This window comes from Zootoca vivipara, chromosome 2 (genome assembly GCF_965207765.1).
Source record: "Zootoca vivipara chromosome 2, rZooViv2.hap1.1, whole genome shotgun sequence".
NCBI classification, from domain to species: Eukaryota; Metazoa; Chordata; class Lepidosauria; order Squamata; family Lacertidae; genus Zootoca; species Zootoca vivipara.
In genome coordinates, this window is record NC_142584.1 from 64,777,184 (window position 1) to 64,796,455 (window position 19,272).

General features: G+C 44.0%; 1 protein-coding gene and 1 long non-coding RNA gene across 2 annotated transcripts; one reads left to right on the forward strand and one right to left on the reverse strand.

Annotated features, from left to right (window-relative positions):
• The first annotated feature begins 69 nt into the window (after positions 1 to 69).
• LOC148686892 (uncharacterized) lies at positions 70 to 3,712 on the forward strand. Its single transcript, XR_015948193.1, has 2 exons — positions 70 to 1,739; positions 3,263 to 3,712. It is a non-coding gene; the product is annotated as an uncharacterized LOC148686892 (long non-coding RNA).
• Positions 3,713 to 6,287: 2,575 nt separating this feature from the next.
• Positions 6,288 to 9,557, reverse strand: LOC118080481 (ovomucoid-like). Its single transcript, XM_035105784.3, has 4 exons — positions 9,435 to 9,557; positions 8,524 to 8,552; positions 7,446 to 7,555; positions 6,288 to 6,516 (listed from the first exon to the last, which is right to left on the reverse strand). Exons 1-4 carry the CDS (start codon positions 9,487 to 9,489, stop codon positions 6,462 to 6,464), a joined length of 249 nt encoding a protein of 82 aa, XP_034961675.1. The 5' UTR covers positions 9,490 to 9,557; the 3' UTR covers positions 6,288 to 6,461.
• Between the last annotated feature and the right edge of the window lie 9,715 nt (positions 9,558 to 19,272).

Below are 19,272 nucleotides of genomic sequence, written 5' to 3' on the forward strand. Positions count from 1 at the left end.
CTGCAGTGAGGTCTGGACTCCTCCCCTGAATATATAGAAGTCTCTGTGGCCCCAATGATGAAATCTCCCAGTCTCAAGAAATATTTACATGTGGAAATAGGACATTACAGAGGGCAGCAATGTGATGCATAACAGTTCCCTTCCTGTGCAGAAAAAGGGTCATGCGAGAGATATGTGGTAACCAGTAGCTTAGGAAGTTGCATGCAAAGTAGCTTGTCTTGATCATAAGGCAAAACAAGGCTGAAAAAAGACTCCAGTGATAAATTGCATGCCATATTTTATTCGCCAAGAAATAACAATTCATTACATGGACTCCTAGCCAACACTGATTTCAGATATAAATATATTCCGGGGGTGGGGAGTTTAGATGTGGCTATCATGAAAACCTATGGAACGAGCCTTACTTGTTCAACATGTAAGCTATAAAACAAAAAAAAAAGGTATTGTAAAGGTTGTCCTGGAAAGCAATACAAACACGTTATATACGTCAAACGCACTATTATCTTTAATTATTTGAAAACCACAGAAGTGGAAAACAAGCACAGAGAAAACAAGGTTTAGTGATAAGAGAAAACAAGCCATGAATGTGTGGCTTGAGCATCTTGGATTTCCATTGTTTGAGGCAATTTTCTTCTGAATACAAGATACTGGGAAAACAGCAGACGGGTCCAGTGTTTTTGCCCTCAGGTGCTGCTTGCAGGCATCCCATAGGCATCTGGTTGTCAGCTGTGAGAACATGATGCTGGGACAGATGAGACATGGGCACGATCCAGCAGGGGTATTCTTATGTTCTCTTTAAACCACACTTCCAATGCTCAGAGTATTGCCCCAACACTATCTTCCCCATTTTTCTGATTCTCTTTGAAGCAGCATATTGCCATAGATTTAAGGGGGGACCCCCCTAAACCCTAGAAAAGAATATATGTTAGGATTTTGATTAATTGGGATATGGATTAAAATACAAGCTGCCGGGCAGAGAATTCCTGGACTGGCTTATCCAAACCAGCCTGGTTGGCTTAGTAGAGAGCAAACTTGTTAACATGACAAAAGGCGTTGATGGGTCATTGTGGAGGAATCCACGATGTGGATGTTACCAAGGAGGTGGAGTGTGTGTTTGAGGTGACAGGAAGAGGGAGTCTGGGAGCAAAGGTTGCTGGGAATAAGAAGCAGGAAAAAGAGCTGGGATCCATCTTGGGAAGGTTGGCAGATGGCTGCCTTCGCTGCTGTGTGTGGTACAAGCCCCTTTTGGAAGGACCCTAACTGTAAGATCTGGACTCCCTCCATGCAGATTGAAGGTGCACATAGCTTAATAAACCATATTTCTTAAAGCCACGACAGTCTCCACCGCAACCTCAATTCTCCAAAGAATCATAGACCCTGTGTGGGTACCTGTGACCCCATGGGCTTTTGCCCCCACTCCGCAGAGAGAGGGTCAGGCACTCGACTTTTGTAGCAATATTCATTCTATTGAGATCACAGTGGTTTGGAAAGATCTTGATCCTTTTAAAAAGAAGGACAATGCAACCATCATAGTGCAAAGCTTCAGAAATGAGGAGTCACACCTACAGATGGGACATGTCATGGCTAAATGGCATATTCCCCGGGTCGGCATGGCTCAAGGGTTTGTTAATGATGTTCTTAGGACCTATTATTATCTTATTGCTTCTTTGCTTATGTATTCCCTGCTTCTTGCAAATGTGCCAAAATATGATGCAGCGTATTGCTAATGAATCCATAAGGCCCTGTCACAGTGGCCGGAGCGATGTGGGCAGTCTCTGACGAGATGCTGGGGGGAGTTGCAGAGAAAGCGATTCCCGCCCCTTCCCTCCTTGCGTCTTGTCGCCGCTGGGGTTTGAAAAGCCCCCCCGCGCGCGCGCTATCAATTTGCATGGGTTCCTGGTCCTGGCTGGCCCCAGGCGTGGCTTGGAAGGGTTGTTGGGGGAGTGGCTTCTCCTGCGACCGTGGGAACCAAGCCCGCTTTGCGCACGTTGCTTGCTTGTCGTTCCACCGGGATTCCTGTCTCACCCCCACCGCCAGAGCCGCTTTGCTCAGCTGATCCATATTACTGGGCTTTGGACCTCTCGAGAGCTCATCTTTCACATCCTCATTCAACCCCAGGTAGAACGCCGCTTCCATTGGAGGCGAGTGCAGTTCCCACCCCAGTCTGTGCACTAGCATGGTGAATCTCGCCCAATATTCGCGAACTGTCATTGTTCTTTGCCTTAAATTATGCAGTTCCTCCTTGGTCTGGTCCATATGGCTATCAGACGCATACATAGTTTTTAAAGCCTCTAGAAATAGTTTGACATTCTTCATGCAAGGATTTTTTGTCGCGATTAACGGTCTTAGCCACTCCCTGGCTGCCCCTGTAAGGTGTTCCACAATAAACGCTACCCTGTGCTCATCATCAGGGAACTCATCATGGTGCAGCTCAAGAGCATACACGATCTCAGTCTCAAAGCCATGATATTCCCTCGGGTCTCCATTGAACTTGCTTACTAGGGTCCCCGCTCTCCTTCCTGGCAGCACTTGGAGTTGGGGGGCCCCTCCCGCCTTGTTTTTCTCGGCATCCAACTTGTTTTGGAGCTCTACCGCCACCGCCCTTAATTGCTGCTCTTTTTCCTGAAGCGCTCTCACCTGTTCCGCAAGTTGTAGCCTGTCCTCCTGGACCTTCTTGGTTTCTTCTTTAGCTGCCTTTAATTCCCCCTGTGCCTGCAACGCCAGTTGCTGCAGGTCCTGTTGGGCTTTCTCTGCGATCTGCCGCCATTTCTCCGCCTCTGACGCACTCATCCCGGCAACTCCAAAGTAGCCCCAAAAAAGATTCGGAGGTTGCTGTCACAGTGGCCGGAGCGGGCTACTTCAGAGTAACGACTCTACACAGCTCTGCATTTTATTCTTTTATTGGTGCTGCTTATTTACAGTGCTGAAGTCATTGCTATTTACACGGAGCTATGTGCTCAGTCGGGTTCAGAACCTCCGAATGGCTTTTGGCGCGTCTTTCTCCAACACAAAAGCTTGGGTAGACCCATCCTCTTTCCCCTCCGCTTTCTGCGCAATTCCGGAGTTGGGGGGATGGGTCTCCCCCCCTTATTTGCCCCTTCCTGTCCCACCTGGGACCCTGGCTCCGCTACCTTGCCTGAGCCTCGGACACGACTTCCTGCTTCCCCACTGGAATCGGAACTCTCTCTGCTTTCCCCTGTGCTCGGGGATGGGCTTGAACTCAGGAGGGGAGGGACTTCGCGATATCCCCTGTCCCTCACAGGCCCCGAATCCTTGCCTTGCAGAATATCAACCCCTACCCCTGGACAAGCTAGGAAGCTGTCCAAAAGAAAAGCAGGGAATGAAGGAAGTAGATAGCCTTCGGCTATAGATAAGATCATCACATATCTACCCTCGCAAGAACAGCTGCCAAACAGGATGAGCAGCTACAGTGGGCAAGGACACTACATACTCATCCTTGCAGGGACAACATTCCTTACAAAGTAAGCAGTTACAAAGCCGTCAGGACATACCAGACATGAGCTGATAACATAGAATCAGAGAATCTTCATAAAGTGTACACGTATGTTAAGTTTGTCCTAAGCAAGAACTGAATCTTATTTCTCCCCACTTCATCAAGTTCAAATTCAGGCAAAATATACTCTCATATTAAAGACTTTGGCAATATGAAAGGAGAGGAGTTGGAGGACACCATGGGGGCCATCCAATCCAACTTGCCAAGCAGGAAACACCATCAGAGTATTCTTGACGTGGCTGTCAAGCCTCTGCTTGGAGACCTTTAAGGAAGGAGACTCCACCACATTACTTGCTGACATATTCCACTGCCAAACAGTTCTCACAGTCAGGAAGTTCTTCCTAATGCTTAGGTGGAATCTTCTTTCTTGTAGTTTGAATCCATTGCTTTGTGTCCACTTCTCTGGAGTAGCAGAAAGCAACCCTTCACCCTCCTCTATATGGCATCCTCTCATCATATCACCCCTCAACCTTCTCTTCTCCAGGCTAAACATACCCAGCTCCCTAAGCTGTTCCTCATAAGGCATTCCTTATAGTATACGAGCCTGTAGTAAGATAGGAATGCCTCGGCTCATATTCCGTCTTCTTCCAAACTTCTTCTAAACTTTTGCAAGAGTACAGCTTTTTGGCGAGGAACAGCTAGTTCACACTATGCACAATCTCTTGTAACTGATTTATAGCTTTCCTCGCCTTTTAGCTGCCCTCTGCACTCCGAGACTCCAATTAGGCTGCTATTATCTCTCAGATTCCAAATACGCCACAGCTCGTAAATCCCACTCGCCGGCGGCTTTCAGGCAATTCCAATAAACATTCTGGGAGGTTTTTTTTTACTCTAACAATTTAAAAAGCAACTTCTAAAATCATACCAGATGACAATCCTCTATTTATATGAATTCCAATGCCACACAGTTCGTTTCCATTTCTCATTTTCTCAAATAATTAGACAGTCCGTCCAGGAAGGTTGTAAGTACATCTTAAAGTATGAAAATAAAAAGTTTACTTCCCTTTTCGTTCCATCCCAATCATTCTTTCCTCTTGATGAAATACTCCCTCGATTCTCTTCTCACTCAGAAGCTGATAAAGTCCTGGCAGTATCTTCTCCCCCTTCTTTTGAAGCATGTTCATGATTTTAAATCCAATTATTCTCCTTGATCATGGCGATCATGCTCGCATAGGGTGGCCTCCAGGAGTTCCAGCCCCATGGGTGCTCGGCCCAGGCCCCCCCACCCCTCAAAGGATCAGGGTGGGTTAAGGGTGCCTCATCTCCTTCCTAACCACCACAGCATCTCTCTCCAACCCTTATGCATTTGCTTATAAGCTACCCATGTATAATCCACACCAACACTGCCTCTCCACTAGAAGTTCTCTGGCCAATTTCCCTCTAAGTTTTGAATTGTTTTACATGGTACCTTTGGGCCAATTTTGGAAAAAAGATGCTGACAGAAAGAGCACATGTGGTGAGATGGAACTGCCCTTTCAACACCAGCATCACTGCTGCTTAGCTGATGTAGGCAAAGGAGATTTTAGGGGAGTGTGACTGGTTTAGTTGCACAGGGTGGGGAGTCGCAGGTGTTCCACAGGTGTCACAGCAACTATGATATAGAATGGAAGGTGAGAGGCAGGCAGAGGGCACCAAATTTTGAGACCCCAAGGTCCTCCACTGCCTGGAGCGGGTCCAGGAGGATACCATGGTTGATGGTATCAAGATAAATGGTATCAAAATTATATCAATGATGCTGCTACTTTGGGCAATCTGCACCTGATAACACAGTGCCCATTTCTGCACTGAAGTTGCTTATGCCTTGGAGCATTTTGGAAGGCAACACATTCAGTCTGGTCTTAATAAAAAGTCTGTGGTAGGTGACCACTGCCAAGTTCTTTAGATATTCAGCTATGTGAAATGTCCCAGCATATTGTAAACTCACATCCCTTGGTGAGCAGGATGGGTATTAGTGGGCCCGCAGATCACCTATGTTGAAGCTCAAGTGTTGAAGATGAGATGGGGACAGCCCAATTGAGGAAGCTTTTTGGGTGTTGACTTGGACCAGCAACTGGTTCTGAGCTAGAGGTTGGAGTAGTCCTGTGGCCAGTTTGAAAACACTGACCTTAAGCCAGTACAGATAGTAATAGTACTACTCTTTTCTGCCTTGGAGAGACCACACCTGGAAAACTGTGTCCGATTCTGGGCACCACAATTTTAAAAAGATTTTGACGAACTTGAATGTGTGCAGAGGAGGATAACCAAGATGATCAAGAGTTTGGGAACTAAGCCTTATGAGGAACGGTTGAAGGAACACACAGTGGGACACCCAGGTGGGGAAAGCAAGCAGGAGAGAAATCCCATTGCTTTAACATTAATTCTTGCGCTGGCGCAATGATGTAGCTGGGTAGCCACTTGAATGGCACATATCAATTTATAGGATGGCAACTGAATTTTCTGTGTCCTTTTCTCTTATTTCTCTGTTTTTTATTTTCTTCTATTAAAAATCAATAGAAATGAAATGAAATGTATCATGGCAGGGGGATGGGTTCTAGCCTCAGTGTCTAACGAATTACCTGGCAGTCTATAGGTGGTTTTTTGGGTTTTTTTTCAATCTGCAGAAATCAATTGCCAGAAGTCAGTAATGTCATAGTCCAAAGAGAGAAGATTCCGCTGATTGTTTGACTCAGTTCCCTGATTGTGTGTTATTAGTAACAAAATTCAATACCGATATCTTGCCCAAATCATATATAACATTTAATAATAGATAATACACAAATAAATGTATGGAGAGTTTGATAATGTTGCTGAGCTTATTTATTGATAAATCAATTAAAGATGTTGCGAGATATTCACTGGCTCACAGAGCATAAGCAAAGAGAAGAACAATTTTTTTGTGGTGATGCAATGAGTGAAGCTTGAATCAAAATGGGACTTCCTTGGCAGATGTTTCTTAATCTTGTGCATCTTAATTTTTTTTGCATTTTCCATAGTATTTCAGTTTCAGCGTTCTTTTACTTTCACTGATGAGAAAAAAGAAGGAAATAAAGGTGAGAATTCATAAGATACAACTTTCATTATAACTCCTTAAAGAGAAGTACTGTATAGATGGGAAAGCTAAGACCATCTTTGCTCTGTGTCTTGGGGAAAGGGCTGAGGAAGAATCCTGTCTGAGACCCTGGAAAACTGCTTCCTGTCAGCCTAGCCAATATTGAGCAAGAGGGACCAATGTCCTTTTCAGTCTACCACTTTGTGGAAGATCCCCCTTCTCCAGCCCTCATTGTACGTCTGTGTCAAACTTCTCTAGGGGGTAAATATTCAAACTTCTACCTAGAGCAATTCCAAGATCCACATTAAGGCAACACCCAGTGTAGGCCTTCATAATAATGTTCTTACTATCCCCTAATTCCCTGATGGGGCTTTTTTGTTATTTTTCTTCTGGGCCAACCCTACTACCTTTTGCTTTGTGTCTGGACTGGTGGGATGGTGATAGAACCCATTTGGGCATATTTCCCCTGCCCCACCCCCTGGATCGCTCTTAGCAACAAGAGTGTCAGGAGGGTGGTGCTTGTGAATAGCCCTCCCAACACTCTCAATCTAAAAATTCAGGGCTACCCACAGATTAGCTCTGCTCACCATCTTCATTTGGGCCTCATAAGCAACACAAAACTCAGGGTCATGGGTTAGCACCCCACATTGTGCACAATGATTCCTGCACTGCCCAGGAAAGGGGTCCCCCCCTTGACTTTTCGTTCTACAAGTGTGTTGATTCTCTTTTTCTTTTCCTTTCTTCTATTTACATCTCACCATGCTTAGTGCAAATATAATCATGTACTTTTAAACTTCCAATAAAGATATCTTGGGGGGGGGGGCAGATTCCTGCACTGCAGGAGCTTGGACTATATCACTCTCTGGGTCCCTTCCAACTCTATGATCTCACATATATACTCACATATATGCATTGCAGAATTGACACTTGTTGCCATAGGTCTTGCCATCAGAACCGCAGTGGTTGTTGAGTTCCATGGTGCATATTGGGTTTGGATATCTTTTGCAATATTTCTGAAGACGAAGGACACAACACTTTTAAAGGTCCTCCCCACTTAACTTTTGGACTGCAAGGCCTTTCTGATTATGACATGCCTAATAATGAGGCAAAGATGAGGAATGCAAAAGACAATTCACCCAGTGTTATATTATGGTGTACATTCAAGCACAGGAAATGCTGATTTATTGTCCTGGCAAGCAGTGAATTGCGTGATAAAGTTGTTCTCTATACATCCCAAGTTACCACTTGCGCAATGTGATCTGGTGACATGGTAAGGCCCCATTGCGGGCACTTAAACCTGTCAAATTATAGATTGTCGGTGGCAGGGATTCCATGCAAGACACCTTTAAAGTTAAAAATATTGCAGGGTTAGAACAGGTACAAAGTTTTTCACACAAGACACAAATTGCAGACATGTTAGTCCCTACAGATTGATCCTGCCAGATTGCGAGTGGGCAGCTCCAGGACACATTTAACAGCAGTTTTTGAAAAATAAAATAAAATAATTATTTACGGAAAAAACAGAGTGAGTGCCTGGATTCATAAGACAGTGGCTAAATAATATGCCTGCAGGGTTGGGCGGGCTGTCTAGTAATAACAGAATAACCCCACTAGGCTACTACAGAACACAAATCGAGACTTTCTTTGAAATTGTGGGTAGCAAATGGAACTAATAATAATACCAACAACTTTTTTTTAAAAAAAGGGATGGGACTAGAGAATTGAAATCATGGGAAAAACCCAGCTCTTGTATGTTATATTTGTGTAGATGTGTTTTTGTTGCCTGTGTTTGAAATTCTATTTTAAATATTGACATACATACATACATACATACATACATACATACGCGCGCGCACACACACACAGAGAGAGAGAGAGAGAGAGAGAATATTTAAAAATTCCACAAGAAATAAAAATTCACTTATCTTAACTCCATAGTACTTCCATGTTCTATCATAAGAATAAATGACGTCCCACTTACCGCTTCCCATGATGCTTTAACAACAACATCTAGATGCAAAACACAGAAAATGTAAAAACTATTTCGCAAATCCATCTGTTGAATAATAGTCCATTTGATAACATTTATTTCTAGGAACTGAAAAGTGAGATGCATTGTATCTTTTACATCCTATGTTATCCTAAAAGTGCATTGGCAATAGGGCACTTTCTTTTAAATGTCACTGAGCATGCATAAGAAGACAATCAAATCAATGGGAAATGGTTAAGTCAGTTAACTATACTAAATATAAATAACTGTATATACTGATTTAGTGCATAACTAACTGGGACCCAGTTCTGTTGATTTCCCTTGCATGCCCAGCTGTGGTGCTTTGTGTGTTTAGAATCATGGCTAGGTCCACTTCTTATATCACAAGAGCCACGGGGAGACCATGAAGAAAGGAGGGTGCGTGGTGGTGGTAGCTTTAGGGGGCATTAGTGTTTTGAGCCTCAGCTTTCAAAAAGGCTCCTATTGTGTGAAAGGTGGTGGGCGTATTCTGCAATGTAGAGCCCTGGTGTAGAGTATCTTTATTTGATAGAGTAAATCTCACATAGCAAGACGTTCATTCTGCTTCTTCCTGGCATGTATAATTTCATATAGGAGGAATCTTGAGAACAGAAATGTTTCAGTGTTCAAAAGAATGTGGGAAAGGCTTGTGTGTGTGTGTGTGTGTTGGGTGATGTGTGTCCCTGCCCCTAGTGTCCCTATGTTTGACAACAATGTCCCCTCCTTCCATTAGCTTTAAGCCAGCGTACACCAACGTTAACTGGATTTAGTCAACACAGGTGAAGCCTTCCTACACTCATTTGAATACATGAATAGTCCATGGATTGTTTGGTCCCTACACCTCTCCGAGAAAGAGAACTTTTGCAATATGAACTATGACTCACCTGAGTACAAAAAGAAGACCATCAGAGTGAGGAGGAGAAAGCTGCCTGGCTTCATGCTGCTGCTGGTGGGTTTAGTTCTGTCTGCCTCTTAGTGCTTTTGCGAGCAGTAGATGCTTCTCAGATTCCACTTGTTAGGCTGAGGTCTGGCATCTCTTCCATGTATTTATGGAAGTTTCTGCAGCCTTGATGATGAAATCTCCTAATTTTTAAGAAATATTTACACGTGCAAATGTGTTTACAGAGGACTGCAATGTACCAATTTTAATGGTTTCCCTTTCAATGCACATTCCACGTGTATGCAATAAACATTTGGCAACCAGCTCCTTAAGAAATACTGCTTCTGGTGTGATTGTGACATTGCTGTCACAGGTCACAAGAAATGAGGTACAAACAAAACGGTTTTTAGAAATGCTGGGATTCTTTTGATCATAGGGAATTGTTTTAGTACAAAGAAAAACAAAGGAGCCTTGCTCGTTCAGCATGTAAGCTATAAAATAAAAGAAGTATTGTTGTCCTGGAAAGTAATACAAACACGTTATATACGTCAAACACACTTATTATCTTTAACTAGCTGGCCCAGCCACACGTTGCTGTGGCTCATCCCTGTGACTGCACCCACCCCGTTCCAACCCATGAGCTATTCTGCCCCCTCCTCCCCCCATTCCCCGGCTCATCCCTGTGACTCCCCCCACCCTGTCCCGACCCATGACCTATTCTGTTCCCTCCTCCCCCGGGGTCATCCCTGTGTCTCCCCCAACTCTGTCCCGACCTATGACCTATTCTGACCCCTCCTTCCCTCACCCCCAGGTCACCCCTTGATTTTCCCCACTCTGTCCTGACCCATGACCTATTCTGCCCCCTTCCCCCCTGGCTCATCCCTGTGACTGGCCGCACCCTGTCCCAACCCATGACCTATCCTGCCCCCTCAACCCAGTCTGCAAAGCCGAGCCAAGATGCTGTGGAGAGGGAAGCTTTCCTAGGTGCAGTATCAGTGTAGCCGTCACTAGAGGGCTCTGTTTTGCAACTTCTCCTGTGCTCCCAGCATCCCCAGCTGTCTGAGTTTTGTGCTCAGGAACAGTGGGTTTTACCTGCTTTACCTGCCATAGGTGTGTCATCTGCCTACGCAAAATGCATATCCACATGTGACGTTGTCTCCAAATTTGAACGCAATTGGTCAAGCAGCTTCGGAGAAAAGTGGAGACTAACCCACATGCCCAGTTTACATTTATATATATATACAGTGGAACCTCGGTTTATGAACACCTTGGTTTATGAATTTTCGGTTTACGAAAGCCGCGGACCCATCTGGAACGGATTAATTCACTTTCCATTACTTTCAATGGAATAGTTCGCTTCAGTTTATGAATGCTTCAGTTTATGAACAGACTTCTGGAACCAATTACACCCATGCTTCGGGTTAAGTACGCTTCAGGTTGAGTACTCCGCAGACCCATCTGGAACGGATTAATCCACTTTCCATTACTTTCAATGGGAAAGTTTGCTTCAGTTTATGAACGCTTCAGTTTATGAACAGACTTCCAGAACCAATTGTGTTCATAAACTGAGGTACCACTGTATAGATTGTTTGGAAACCACAGAAGTGGAAAACAAGCACAGAGAAAACAAGATTCGGTGATAGGAGAAAACAAGCTATGAATGTGTGGCTTGAGCATCTTGAATTTCCATTATTTGAGGCAATTTTCTTCTGAATACAAGTTACTGGGAAAACAGCAGGCGGGTCCAGTCTTTCTTCCCTCAGGTCCTACTTGCAGGCATCCCATAGGCATCTGGTTGTCAGCTGTGAGAACAGGATGCTGGGACAGATGAGACGTGGGCACAATCCACCAGTGCTATTCTTATGTTCCGATTAAACCACACTTCTGATGCTCTGAGTATTGCCCCAACACTATCTCCCCCATTTTTCCTTGGAGAATCTCCTTGAAGTGGTATATTCATTCTACTGAGATCGCAGTGTTAAGGAAAACACTTGATACTTTTAAGGGCAGAAGTCACATTTCTTGGCTGTCTCACAATTGTAAATGAGACCTAATGGTTCGGTAGTTTTGGAGAGTGCTGGTTGCATTGCCCTTCTTTTTAAAAGTGTCTAGTATTTTGTACGATCTTGGCATCAGAACATAATAATGTTTACTTCAGGTAAGCTCCAGTGGCAGCAGTGGCAGGAGGGCAGCCCCATAGCTCTGGCCCATCTGATGTGCCCCTTCTGGATGCTGAACTTCGACTTGGACCCTCAGCCAGATCCAACAGGACTTTTCTTCTCAAAACCTTCTCCAGTTTTGAAAAATACAAGTGGCATGTCCAGAACATTTATATGTTATCGTGTGTTTGAGTCCATGGTCAGAAGTACATGTTGGCTGGCAGTGGGTCCAGCAGATATGGAGCTATATTTACTTCAGCAGCAATGAAATGATATCACTCTTCTCTAGAAACCCATGTGATACATTGCAATAAAGTTAACTGAGAATGTTAACTAAACTCGTTTTTATTGATTTGGTTTGAAAATATCATCTGCTATCTTTGCTATGACTTATGTTTGAGACAGTAAACTGTTCCATGAACTGTTTGCTAACTGGCTGGTTGCCAGATGTTTCTTGTATTGTGCACTAAAAGGAAACTGTTGACATTGGTGCATGACACTGCAGTCCTCTGCAATATTTCATTTCCACGTGTAAACATTTCTTCATCATGAAGGCCACACAGACTTCCTTATATGCATGGGAGAGAGGTTAGATCTAACTGCTCGGAAGAGCTCTAAGAGGCTGACAAGTCCAGCATTACAATTATGAAATTGCCTGGCTTTGCTTCTCTGCCAGTGGTGGGGCAAGTGAGGTGCCAGTAGGTGGTGCTGTCTGTTTCATTTCTCCTATCTGGGTGGGCTGACTCTGGGGGTTAGGCGATCTGGTAGGTAAACTGGTCCCAAGTTGTTAAGGGCTTTGTACGCTAATAGGAACACCTTGAACTCTGCCTGGTACCCCATCCAGGATAGGCAATTGACCAATTTCTTGGACACGGGGACTACTTACCCACAGTGCATCCACCTTGCCAGGTTTGAAGCTCAGCTTGATTTTATTCATCCATTTCACCACTACTTCCAGGCAGTGGCCCAGGTCCTGTACAGCCTCTCCGGATTCAGATGTTACGGCAAAGTAGAGCTGAGTGTCATCAGCATTCTGATGGCACTTCACTCTGAAACTCCTAATGACCTCTCCGAATGGATTCATGTAGATATTAAACAGTGTTGGAAATAAGCACTCCATAATGTAGCCACAAGATGGCCCCCCAAACAGTGTCCCAAAGCTATTCTCGGGACTTGGTCCTGAAGATAGGATCAGGACCACTGTAATACAGTTCCCCCAATTACCATTGCCTGGAACAGAGGCGGACTTAGATGTGCATGACCAGTTTGGTCACACTGGGTGTGCCTCAAGAGTCGCTGCAACTATGATATAGAATGGAAGAGCCCTCAAATTTTGGGACCCCAAGGCCCTCCACTGCCTGGAGCTGGTCCAGGAGGATACCATGGTTGATGGTGTCAGAATAAATGGCATCAAAATTATGTCAGTGTTGCTGCTGCTACATTGGGCAATCTGCACCTAATACCCAGGGCCGTCTTAAGTACATCCAGCACTGTGGTGCAAAGGTCCCTCCAGCGCCCCCTCCCTTTCCCAAAATTTAGCCTGGGGCAGAGGGCGCTGTTGGGGCTACCTAACTATGCGCGGCCATGCAAGACGGCAAAAGCTTCCTCTCCTCCTCTTCTTGCAGAACCAGCGAGACTACTGCCTAGAGTGGCAGCAGGCGCGTGGTGCCACTCTAGGCAGGAGTCTCGCTGGTTCTGCAAGAAGAGAAAGAGAGGAAGCTTTTGCCGCCTCACATGGAGCTCTCCTCCTCTTCTTGCAGAACCAGCGAGACTCCTGCCTAGAGTGGCACCACGCGCCTGCTGCCACTCTAGGCAGTAGTCTTACTGGTTCTGCAAGAAGAGGAGGAGAGGAAGCTTTTGCCACCTTGCATGGAGCTCCTGGCTGCCACACTCAGCCGTACACCAGCTGTTCGGCGCCCCTTCGGCGTCTCTGGTGGCCAGGCGCCCTGGCGCATTGCGCCACCCAGCCTGGGATTAGAGCCGGCCCTGACACTTCCCTTTTCTGATTTGCACTGGAGCTCCATTGAAGTTACTTATTTTAACTCAAAAATAAATGCATTTAAAAAGCAAGAGCAATTTTTTTCAATATCCCCTTAGTACTTGGCATGGTTATTTTGCAGAAGGTGTGCATATGTACCAATACGTGCAGGATGAGTGGTGTGCAGGGAAGGTCACTTCATCCAGCAGGCAGAGGGATTTGGCAGGGGGCATTAGCGCCCTCATCTTCATTTTCCCACTCTTAAGATCAGTTTCCCTTATTTCACATACGTTTGCAAATAAAGAAATAAATTGTTGTTGTTTAGTCGTTTAGTCGTGTCCGACTCTTCGTGACCCCATGGACCATAGCACGCCAGGCACTCCTGTCTTCCACTGCCTCCCGCAGTTTGGTCAAACTCATGTTTGTAGCTTCGAGAACACTGTCCAACCATCTCATCCTCTGTCGTCCCCTTCTCCTAGTGCCCTCAATCTTTCCCAACATCAGGGGCTTTTCCAGGGAGTCTTCTCTTCTTATGAGGTGGACAAAGTATTGGAGCCTCAGCTTCAGGATCTGTCCTTCCAGTGAGCACTCAGGGCTGATCTCACCAGCATTTTAGTGTGAATTTCTCCCCAAAAGCCCATGTTTTGCATGCAGTTGCTCCAGCTATAATGCATTTTTTACTGTTACTTTCACAAATATGTGAATTTATATGTGTACTTTACTCTAAAATATGGATTTTTATACACGTTACTTGGCTGGAGAACCGAGCTGAAAATTTCAGAGAAGGGTGAATTTCAAAAGATGGCTGTTTTTCACATTTTGCTTTGGAAAGTGTGAAACAAGTCCGCTTGCCATTACATACAAACTGAATGGAACGTCTCTCTCATCCCAACTTGGGGGTTTTGCTTGGGGAGTTGTTGCTTCCAAGACCTTCTACAAGAAAGACTGACACCAGAAGCTGCAGTTTGGTCAGCAAAACCATTGGAGCAGCGGAAGTGTTTTTCTCTCCCCCCCCCCATGCCTTTTCATTCGTGCTGACAGCGAATTTCAACCTGTGGGTTACTTTGCAACAACAGGAATGTTTAGATTAGGACCTGTGATATTGATCTGCACATACACATATAAATACCCAACAGCCCTACCAGAACCGCCTCCCTGTCTGGAGCTGGATTTACAGTTGAATAACTGCCTCTGCTACGAAGACAATATGTAGGTGTATTTGTGGTGTTCTCTCTGGTTCTTTGTTTCTTCTCAGATAAGCATCTTTCAGTATATCAGAAGTTTTATTTCTAACTCTCTCAATGGTGCAAAACAACAACACCACCTCTCGTTAATCAACTGAAAAAGAGAGAGAGAAATTAATGGGATTTCACACTGTTAATACAATATTTGAAATATTGATTATTTCAATGGGATTGCAAGCATTGGTAGACTGAACAGTAAAAATCTACCCTGCCTTCACCAACCATCCATCACCTTCATGTGTGTATAATTCCAATAGTGACTTAGAGTAGAGAACATCAACTAAAAATAATAAAGGGGAAATGGGGGGTGGGAGTGGGAGAAGAAAGAGAAGAAAGGAAGTTCAAAATAAAAGAGTGAAAGAAGGAAGGAAAAAAGAAAGAAAGAGATGTAAAAAAAAAATGACATCCGTTTCTCTGTTAATTACATTTTAAAAGAAAATTCAAAGTATTTACTCCAGTGTGACATCCAGCTCTTCCTCCTTCTGCCAAGTGATATTTTCCCATTCTTCAGACCCAGATCTCAAATTCATTCATTTTCCCTTCCACACACAGAGTTCAAAAGGGGTTCTCCAATTATTAATTTCAATAAATGTCAACGATGATTCCTCCATGTTGAAAATTAATAAATCCTTTCCTCTTTGTTCACACAAGAGCCTCTCCACTGTGGTCATATGTTAAAACAATATTCCATAGTTATTTACGTATTGTATATTCATTAATCCACATCCAGTTCCATATTTTAATGTATTTTAAATCTTTGTTGGAAGCCGCCCAGAGTGGCTGGGGAAACCCAGCCAGATGGGCGGGATACAAATAAATTATTATTATTATTATTATTATTATTATTATTATTATTATTATTATTATTATATCTTCTGAACCCATTTCCCATTGTCCATGATTTTTCATCCTAATTTAGAGGCAGATTTTTGACAGTGTAGGTGGTTCCACTGCACTAGATGCTGATACTAGAGGGCGCTGCAGGGTTTCACAATTATATTGTACTGAATTGAGCAGAATGGAAGGTGAGAGGTGGTTTGTGTGTGTGTGTGTGTGTGTCAAATTTTGGCCTGAAATTTTAAAGACCAAAGTCCACCACTGAGTTCAGAAGTGATGACCCAAGATGATCCAGTTCTTATGATTAATAGCAATTGATTATATTGAGCTTCATGAAGAAAGGTGATTTGCAAACCCATCAAGTCAACAACATGAATTAAGGAAAGGACTTGTGGAATTTATTCAGATAGGACACCTGAAAGCCACTGAAAATGAGGGGAGGGAATCATTGGATAGGCTACAGGCTCAGACTCTTCTCACCCCCAAACTTACCATATAATCCAATTTTCCCCATGGTGATCCCAGTGATCCCATCATACGATTCATCTTTTCTGTTACATACTGGGCCTCCCAATCCTAGCCTTTTCAAGACACGCAGGCAATATGAAACATTTTAGGCCTTAGTGAGTGTGGCACAGACTTACAAAAAGGTAAAGGACTCCTAGGCAGTTAAGTCCAGTCAAAGGTGACTATGGTGTGCGGAGCTCATTTTGCTTCAGGCTGAGGGAGCTGGCGTTTGTCCACAGACAGCTTTCCAGGTCATGTGGCCAGCATGACTAAACTGCTTCTGGCGCAACTGAATACCATGACGGATTCCAGAGCACACAGAAACGCTGTTTATTTTCCCGCTGCAACAGTATCTATTTATCTACTTGACCTGGCGTGCTTTCAAACTGCTAGGTTGGCAGAAGCTGGGATGGAGCAATGGGCACAGGCTTATACACACAACCCTGACCAAGCTGAACACTACCTGTTAGCTGTGTGGGCTTGGGCTTCACAAGCTGCTTGTTTCTGAAGTCCCAGCCAAGCAGCTAAACTAGGGATTTTAATGAGCCACTGGTGGGCTTCCATTGGCAGATTGCGTTGGCAAAGTGAGCATAGGTAAGGAAGATTCAGGCTAACTCTAAAGGTTTCCCAAACCAGAAGATGCCCTCAGCCTCCCCTTCCTTTCAGCTTCACTCCAAAAAAGCTCAGGCATAGCTTGCCCTGCTCCCACCTGGCCAAGGGGAGGACAAAAGGATACTGTACAATCTTTCTGTCTTGCAGACCTATTCAGAAAGGCAGCAGCTGAGCTGAGAACCATAATTTCACACTGGGTCATGCTTGTGTGAACATCTGACCAAACTATGCATTCACAGGGTTGAGAAGTGGGAATCTTTGAAAGATCATTAAGACTAACTCTTCTCCCACTTCATTATAGTATTAAAGGAGACAAACATCAGGAATATACACAGCAGCACCAACTTACCCCCCAAATACCTATGCAGTGTATGTGTTAATCCAGACACAGATTAATAATCACTTCAAGTTCCTCAGAATGTACAGTAGCTTGGTATTTTGAAAATATCATTTCCTATCAATCCATCCATGTGACTTTTCAGCCTTTTACAATATATTGGCAAATGACAGTTGTATGCTGAAAAACAGCGCCTTCTAAAAATTCAGTTCCAAAGAATGACACGATTTAAGGAATAAAATTCAATTTTTAAGACTTTGTAAAAGAAAGGGGTTGAATAAACCCTTTTGCCTTTGTTCACACAAGAGCCTCTCCAATGTGGTCATATGTTAAAACAATAGTCCATCGTTATTTACTTTTTGTATATTCAATAATTCACATCCAGTTCCATATCTTCTGATCCCTGTGCCTTCTGATTCAGGCAATGAGAAATTAAATATCTTCCTATGTAATAAGTAGGTAGGAATAATTTCTTCATTCATTTCTCCTCACCAAAAAAGAAAAGAAACAAGTGATCTATACTCTTCCTTTTACCTGTAAATACAGCTTTGTGCAAAGTACCTTCATTCCAATGTGATTCTTGGAAGAACAAAGGTTTAACTATGATTTGACAAGTAAATAATCTTATTTTATTTATATGGTTCAGAAATGAACTGTTTTGTTTGGCACTGGAAAATTGGCGCTCTGACAGGTTAGTTCAGATATGTTTCGTCTCCATTTTTCCATCGTTGTATATGCTGTGTAATTCCCTTGTATTTCAGGTTGGGCTGCCTCTGTATCCTTAGAGCTACTGTACTTTTTTTGTTGAAAGAAAATATAACAGCTTCCAGAATCAATCAGCGTAAATATAAAATCCTTTCTCTCACACATTCTCAAACAAACCACTATTGTCAGACACCTTCTTTCCAGCCTCCACTCACTTCCGTAGTTTCAACATTTCCTTATCCTTTTTCCTGCTCCTTCACATGAGAAAACCAGCTTTTGTCAGTATGGTTGGTTCAGTGTATTTTTTTAAAATCAGGCCTCTGGCAGGTGCTTATAATCATTGAAGTCCTATTGATGAAATGAACCGCATGTTTGCTTTTTCAGGATAGTCACGTGTGAAAGAGCAAGGGTTAGTTTTGCTGCAGTGGTGTTGCCTTGCAGAGGAGAAGGGGCAAAGGTGTTTGGTGGAAGACAGGAAGACCAGCAGTAGGCAGAGGAAGAGCCAATGACAGGCAAAGGCAACTAAGTCTGCTGAGTTCTAAAAGGGCGACACTGAGCTAAGGAGGAGAAAGTTGACAGGCTGTGGACCCTCTGTGGACTGGTTTTGCTACCTGAGGCTAAGTGGGAAGGTGTCGCCCTGCCCTGCCACCCCAGTGCCATCCCCACCAATACCTCCCTTATGTGGGTAGTGAAACTGTGGCCCCAAAACTGCTGCTGAAATCTCACAATGTGCTCCATCATGAGATCTCATGAGATATCTGTGAGATATTGCCGCCATTTCACCACTAGCAGCACTACCGCTTAGGCTTCCTGCATCTCAGCTCACCTCATGGGTGGGCCAGCCCTGAGTATAAGGCAGCTTCCTGTGTTACTATGCATTTTGAGTGCTTGAAAAATTTATTTCCCTCTCAAAAGCAGCGCTTATTTGCGTTTGCTAGGAAGCTCCCTTATCCAGTTGGAGTGCTGGTCCATTTAGTTCAGTATTGTGCTCTTTGTGTGGCAATGACTCTTGTGTGTTTAAATCTAGAGTCTTTTCCTACCTGGAGATGCCATGAATTGAACTGGGGACCTCTGGCATTCAAAAGAAGTGCTCTGCTACAAGGGAGCTATGGCCTAACATTGAGACTGACTTGTATCCAACAAAGTGGTCCCATTAGCTCAATTTCCTCTCCTTTCCCAGTCCCCGCCAAAGCCTAAAATCTTTTCTGTGTGTCAACCCACCTTCCAGTGATGATTTTGGAGGGGCACAGAGGAAGAGGAAGGTGAGAGAAAGTTCCATAGATCAGATGGAAATCCTTGTGTGAATACAACCATTGGATACAAATTTATACTGTATCTGGATTCCTTCAGCAACTGAGCAATGAGTTCTTACCAAAAGCCTGGTTCTCTTATCCATTCTTAGCCATTTGCTTCTTTTTCTTTCTCCTTATAAAAGCCTTTAGTCAGCTCTAAAACTTTTCTAA